Here is a 6,981-nt window from a genome sequence, read left to right on the forward strand (position 1 = left end):
CCCAGCACTGTAGCTCCAAATGGGGTAGAGCCAGGCATTGGGGGCTGCCTGGGACACTGACTTCCTAGCTGGCTGGCTGGGTGGTGGGAGTGCCTCCTGGGGTCCTGGCCTGATGGCTGTACCTGGGCCGCTGCATTCTGCTCTAGATAAAGAAGCTGTGCAAGGTTCCCGACTTCCCCCCAAAACGAGTGCCCAACTGGATGACCAAGGTGTTGGAGCAGCGGCGGCAGGGCCTGGAGGTTTATATTCAGGTAGGACTTCTCCCTGTTGCCAGCAGCAGTGCTGTGGGTCACAGTCTCCCACTGGGACTCCAGTACAAGTGGGGCTGGATCGGGGGCCCACTTCACATGGTTGTGGGGCTTGCTGCCCTAAAGAAACAGAGACACCCTTGGTTTGGGATTCCCTGCTGTGGGGGAGGAGCCCGAAGGAGATGAGCCTGCTGTGTCTCATGGAGCCCTTGCCTGCCTGTATCCTCATGTGTGCGTTGGCTTCAGGGCGTTGTGTACTACAATGAGGAGCTTCCCAAGGAGGTGCTGGACTTCCTAAAACTCCGGCATGGTTACCAGGACCCCAAGGGCAGCAGCCTGGCGTGAGTACCTGGATCACCTGGCAGGGGAGGATTGGTCCGCAGGGACCTAGTGAGGTTGGTGCTGCAGCTGTCCACATGCAGGCCTTGGAGGGGCTGGGCCAGGCAGAATAGTTAATGGGAGACAGAACAATGAACAGCTGGGATAGGAGCAACAGGCTTCTCCTCCCTCTATGCTGGGGCTGTAGCTGGGGTGCTGTCCTAGGAGCCTACCTGTTACCTGCCAGGCCCCCTCCATACTACCCCCCACCTGCAGCCCTGCCCCAATATCAACTCTGCATGGATGTCAGCTGGGAGTTTTGCCTGCTGGAGACCCCAGTGCAACAGCAACTTGTGCTTTTCTGTAAGGGCAGATTCAAGTGCACAGACTTGGGTGTCAGTCAGATGCACGCACCCCTTGTCTCAGTGGTTGTTGTGTCCAGGTACAGACAGACACTGCAGTGAAGCCCATCTGCATGACACCAGTGTGGTAAAGCAGAGGGCAGATGACAAGTCCATGAGCTGAGAGAACTGCTCAAATCTGGTGGAGAAACACCCCTAAAAAAAAATCAGGGGTGCAAGTCACACCAGTGTGAGTTTCACCTGTCTGTCCATCCCCGGGTAACTGGGTGCTCAAGACCAAATGGGCTGTTGCACTTTCTCAGCTGCTTAGGGCTGAGCTACAGAGACAGCCACCTGCTCTGGCAGATGTTCTGGGGCAGTGCCAGGTATGTCCATTCCCTTACCATGAACGGCATGTGCTCCCGGTGGCTGGGGGGGCACAGTGACAGTAACCTGGGAGCTCCCACAGACTGCACTGGTGGGGGGGATGGCAAGTGCTGACCAAGGGTTGGCGGTCAGCCACCACAGCCAGTGGGGATCACGGACACCGCCGGCAGATGCGGTTAGCGGTGGAGTGGCAAGCGACGACTGCCTGCAGGCGCCACCACGCTCAAGGGGTGCACATGCACTTGCATGTACCCCCTATGCATTGCCCCTGCTACTTACTTAGATGACGGTCAGCTCAGTGGCAGCAGTGTGTGTGTCCATCTGCTCATAGGTGGGCCTGAGCATCTGGGAAGAAGCAGAGCCAGCCCCAACTTTGCCTGAGCCCCAGGCTCACTACACTCTGTTCTCTTGCAGTTCTCCATGTGCCTTCCCAGTGGAGGAGAGCAGGCAAGTCATTGGATTTGTATCTTGACCTAGAAGGCTCTGTGCACACCTCTGACAGCAGCCTTCACTAGACCAAGATCCAGCTGTTGCCATCTGAGCCACCAGCTGAGTGAGAGTGCCCCCTGGTGGCATTTTGTTTACATAGCAGCTCCCAGCTTCAGAGGCCAGGTCCAAGTCGGATCTGCTGCTGGCCAGAGAGATTGTTTCAGGGCCTCTCCTGAGCACTATACAGTCACTGTCCTCATGCCTGCAGTACCCAGCAGAGCCATCTTCTCCTCTCAGGGGCTCTGTTAGCTGAAGGCACTCGCTTGGAGCAAAGCCTTGGTGCCACTTCCCCTTTCTGCAGTGCAAGGCAGTAGTTGCCCTGGAGCTCAGAGCAATGGTGCAGGGTGGAATGAGGGTGGGTAATGACACCTAGATGACCTGGTGCACATGTGCTTCTGGGGAGAGGCCTTGCCTGCAGGAACCCTCCTCCCTGTCTTGCCAGTTGGAGGGGCCTCTGCGGCACAGGGGACTGGGCTGCTGCTTTTAATTGGTTATGTGCATCACTGCCCAGCAAAGAGAGCTCATCACCCCCTCTTATTGCAACCACAGGTTCCTGCTCACCCACCGGCCAGTCCTGAGCTTCTACAAAGACCCATACATACTGCACCCAGCCACAAGTAAGGAGCACCTAATTAATTGTGAGGGCTAAGGGGAACCTGTAGGGATGTCATACTGGGGGCAGACAACAAGCCCTGCCATTTTTCCCCTGAGCACACCTCCACTAATACCATCCTCTTGCTTTTCAGACCTGCTGCCTGACACTGTGCTGAGTGGTGTGCTACAGGGCCTCTATGCCCCAGAGAGTACTGTCTATCAGACACCTGCCCCCAAAAGCCCAAGACCCAACCCACTTGCCCAGCAGGGCTCCTGTGCACAGATAGCAACAGCTGATGCAGCTTCACTAGCACCACTGTGGGGGCAGCACTGCCCAGCTGTTCCTCTCACTAGGATCCTACTGCCTGGCTCCCCAGGCACTGGGAGAGGAGATGGAAGCTGAGCCTAGCTTTGGTACAAGGGACTGACATGGACGAAGTGGGTACCAAGGCCTCATTGCAGCAGACACTATTCTTTGTGCACTGTACTTGTAGCTGCTCAGGGGGTGGGCCTGGCCCTTACAGCATGACAGGGATGAGGGGAGGGCTTTAATACCCTGGTTCCAGGCGGAGAAGTGGAGCCCAGTGCCACAAGCACCAGAACTGACACTTGCACAGCATGCAGAGGTGGCCCTGCTGACAGTGGCGGGTTTTTCAGCCCAGAGTTTGTTTGTGCCTTATGTCTGCATGGCAACAGCTGCCAGGGGAAGCCTGATGGGGCTGAACTGTGGGGGGAGGGCATGTTCCTGAGCTGTGTTGAGGGGGGCTGCAGACTCATCTGTGCAATAAATAACTCAGGTTGGGCTGGGATGGCTGTTGTGTTCTGTCCTCTGGCAAGTGGACAGAAAGCCAGGGCCAGCTGTAGATCCTGGCAGAGACAAGGGAACCAGTAGCTGTGGGGCAGGGAAGGAGACTAGAGGTAGTTATAGAAGCAGCCATGCAGTCCTGGGGGCAAGGTGCAGACTAGGGCCTAGTTCCATTTCAAGTCGCTAGTGAGTCGGAAGCTGTGCCGAGAGCAATGGAGACACCATCTGGGCACTGGGCACCTGCTGGACCTCAGTCCTGTGGAAGAGGGCAGCCCCTACCAGATGCATCTTCACTAGCCACCTAAGAGGACTCTGCACATCAGCAATGTCTGGGGAAGCTGCAGGCCTCAGTCTTGGCTCCTGGGAGTGGGGGGGTACAGCCCCCTGGCCAGTCTCCAATCACAAGTAGCTTCTGTAGAGGAGTTTTAAGGAAGCAGGAAGCCAGGCTGGTGCCAGGCCCCACCTGGGCATTAGGGCTGGGCTGCTAGGACAGCAGCACTGGAGCTGTTCAGATGCTGTAGGCCACTCATTTTCTGTAGAGCCTTCAGCTGTGCAATCACTCAGCAGAGGGGCCCTACCTAGCTGGGGAAGGGGTGGTGGGCTGCCCCACTGTTGTTCAGCCCCTGAAGGAAGCAGGCAGAGGCAGCACTATAAAAACACATTGGTCACGTTTATTGGTGCATGTGCTTCTTACAAAAAATGATGGGACGCCCAAGCCAGACCGTCCACCGCCCCCCTCTCCCCGCTTGCTGGCTGGACAGGATGTGGTGGGGGTATAAAGCAGAGAGGTCTCGGGCAGCAGGGTGGGGCTGGGAGGGCTCAGCAGCATAGCTGCTGCTCACCTGCCCAGGTGACACAAGGAAGAGGGCAACTAAATATGAGGGACGCCAGTAAGCATGACAGTCCCTCAGCCCAGGCCCACAGCCCTCTGCAGCAGGGCCCTGACAGCACTAGGCCCCGCCTCATCCCTGAGCCAGGACACATTACTCTTTGGCAATGGCAAAGGGCTTCTCCACTTCAATGGTGCCGCAGTCAGCGATAGTGACATCCTTCAGGGGCTTGTCTCGGCCATCGGTTTTGGTGTTCTCCACTTTCCTCACCACATCCTGGTGGAACATGCACAGCAGGGCTCTCAGGGCACTAGGAGTTACACTGCTGGGGCCGTGATTCAGCTGGACTGCGCTACACTCGCACATGGATGCCCCAACCAGCGAAGGGGCTTTTGCATCCCCACCTTAGATAGCTCAATGTCCAACTCCCAGCCAGTCCTGCTCCATAGGATGCCCTGCCAAGAACCAGGACCCCTTGCCCTGGGCACTCAGTGTCAGCTACACGTCAGCCTGTAGTAGCCACTATCTCACACCCCACAAAGGTGCTTCCCCTCCTTACCATGCCTTCCAGGACTTTGCCAAACACCACGTGCTTGCCATCCAGCCAGGGGGTCTTGACAGTGGTAATGAAAAACTGGGAGCCGTTGGTGTCCTTGCCAGCATTGGCCATGCTGACCCAGCCTGGTCCATAGTGCTTCAGCTTGAAGTTCTCATCAGGGAAACGATCACCATAGATACTCTTCCCTGACAGCAAGAGCAGAGGGGCTGGCTGTAACAGGGGGACCCAAACAGGAATCCAGAGAGGAAACAATCTCCTCTGGCTCAGGCAGGGCCTCTCCTCCCTTCCCCACCCCGCTCAACTCAACCCCAGGAACCTTGGAACCAGGAGTAGAGAAGAAACACCCATCCTCTGCACATAGCGCTAGTGGCAGCTGCAAGGAAGGGTAGTACCCAAGGCAGATGGAAGGAGGGCACCCCCAGCTGGCAAGAGAAGGAGTGTGATCAAGCTGCATGGTGCTGAAACAGCCACACCCACCAGGACCCATCTTCTTCTAGCCACCCAAGGGGATGTGCAGGATGTAGGGGCAACCCCCAGGACACCCACCTCCTCCTCACAGCTCAGCAGACACATGCCCCTGCCTGTCACAGCAGTAGCCAGGTTGCAAGCACAACCACAATCCACATGCTCCCCAGGCTCTTGAGAAGAGCACAGGCCTGGGCTCCCACAGACTGAAGTGGGAGAGTATCTGGCACCTGCACCTTGCCACATACCCACCTGGCTGCTGGCATAATTAATTCATGTGACCAGGCAGCCAGCACCCTCATGCCATGCCAGCCTGTACCAGGAGTTGCACAGCAGTACCCTGCTGGGGGGTGGGGAATGGGCCAAGTCTCAAGTTGTCATGCCCATCGCGGTGGTTAGCAGACAAGAGTTCTGAGGCAGCCTGTGCTGGCAGAGGGACCCCAGTGAACTGGGTCTCTGGAAGGACCCATACCCACACCCCCTCCTCCATATAGATGCTGCATGGGAAGGACTTAGAAATCCCTGACCTTGTATCCCATGACTGCTACAAGGCACCTGCTCTGCTAACCCTAGCTTGCAAGAGCGACTTCAGCTCTGGCACAGTCAGATATGCTGCCCCCTGTGGCACAGCAGAGGGTCCCATGCCAAGCGTGGGGCAGTGTCGATCCAAGGGGGCTGAAGGTGCTGCCCCCCACTGACCCACCTGGGAAAGGCAGGCAGGCAGGCCTGGGAAGAAACCTACTAACCCCAAAGAGCAGCAGATGCCTCTGCCCCTTCCTGAGAGGCCTGGTGCCCAGAGCACAGCAAGTGTCTAGACTGGCCTGGGCCCAGCATTACCTCCAGTGCCATCTCCCCGGGTGAAGTCTCCTCCCTGGATCATGAAGTCCTTGATCACACGGTGGAACTTGCTGCCTTTGAACCCAAACCCTTTCTATAACAGAGAAGAACAAAAGTGAGGCACCAGTCAGCTCTGCTCCTCCCCCTGACTCCACAGGATGAGAAGGAGGTGCTGCTGACCCCCGGCCAGTGCAGGCTTTGGCCCTCTTGGCTTGGAAGATGCCCTTCCACGTGTGGCCATGGGCTGGGCCCGGGCCCATGCAGCCAGGCCTGAGGGTGAATCTGGGGAAGGGCTCCAGCTGAGCTGCAGAGATGGTGCATGTGTGCGTGGGGGGGGGGAGGTAATTAGGAAAGGTGCCACCCTAGCACTGAGGCAGGGCCGTGGGTGAAAACAGGGAGTGGCTGGCTGAGGGCTTGTGGAAGGCAACTTCCTAGCCCCTGGGGGGCAGTGGGGGCTTGTTTCCAGCCAGGTGCCAGGAGAGCAGCTGTTATTGCCCTTGATGGAAATTTCAATGGGGCCTAAAAGAGCTGAACGCAAAGCTGCTTGCCCTGGGGCTCCTAGCACCTCCTCACTGCTGGGGGACAGACCCTGGGCCTCAGCACCAGGTGGGGGCTGCACACTGGGCTCTCAGGAGTGGAGCTGAGCTGAACCGTGCCCAGCTGGGCCAGGATCTCTCACGTCAGCGCGCGCCGTTTACCAGCCCCCTCCCCCTTGGACCACCGATCCTTCCCTCCTGGCCCCACTGAATGCTGCTCTGCTGCCCGCCCTGTGCTTGATGCCCAACAGGCTACTCTGCCCCCTGCCCCACTGCTCTCCTCTATGCCTGATCTGCTGCTCTACTCCCTGCTCCCTCCCCTTGGCACTTGACACCCTGCTCCGTCCTGAGCTACTGCTCTGCTGCCTGCTCCCCCCAGCCTGGATCCCTCGCCCCTTACCTCGCCTGTGGCCAAGGCGACGAAGTTCTCCACGGTCTTGGGCACGGTCTTGCCGAAGAGGCCGATGACCACGCGGCCCACCGCCTCCTCGCCGATACTCAGGTCGAAGTACACCTGGGGGGGAGGGGGGGAGCGGAGTCAGCACCGGCCCGAGCCCCCGACACGGGGGGGG

General features: G+C 58.3%; 2 protein-coding genes across 2 annotated transcripts in view; one reads left to right on the top strand and one right to left on the bottom strand.

Annotated features, from left to right (window-relative positions):
- SNX22 (sorting nexin 22) overlaps nt 1–2,805 on the top strand; it is a 14,833-nt gene extending 12,028 nt beyond the window's left edge. The window contains exons 2-7 of the mRNA XM_019503846.1: nt 147–251; nt 495–589; nt 1,709–1,741; nt 2,333–2,400; nt 2,530–2,616; nt 2,732–2,805. Coding sequence (XP_019359391.1) covers nt 147–251; nt 495–589; nt 1,709–1,741; nt 2,333–2,400; nt 2,530–2,616; nt 2,732–2,805 — 462 coding nt within the window. The remainder of the gene's footprint in view (nt 1–146; nt 252–494; nt 590–1,708; nt 1,742–2,332; nt 2,401–2,529; nt 2,617–2,731) is intronic.
- Nucleotides 2,806–3,831: 1,026 nt separating this feature from the next.
- PPIB (peptidylprolyl isomerase B) lies at nt 3,832–6,938 on the bottom strand (the record flags this gene model as incomplete). The annotated part of the gene is made up of 4 exons (XM_019504543.1): nt 3,832–4,288; nt 4,572–4,756; nt 5,874–5,967; nt 6,810–6,938. Coding segments are annotated over 4 exons (531 nt in total), but the record flags the coding sequence as incomplete, so codon positions are not given.
- Between the last annotated feature and the right edge of the window lie 43 nt (nt 6,939–6,981).

This window comes from Gavialis gangeticus, unplaced genomic scaffold (assembly GCF_001723915.1).
Source record: "Gavialis gangeticus isolate Ggan-Ray unplaced genomic scaffold, GavGan_comp1, whole genome shotgun sequence".
NCBI classification, from domain to species: Eukaryota; Metazoa; Chordata; order Crocodylia; family Gavialidae; genus Gavialis; species Gavialis gangeticus.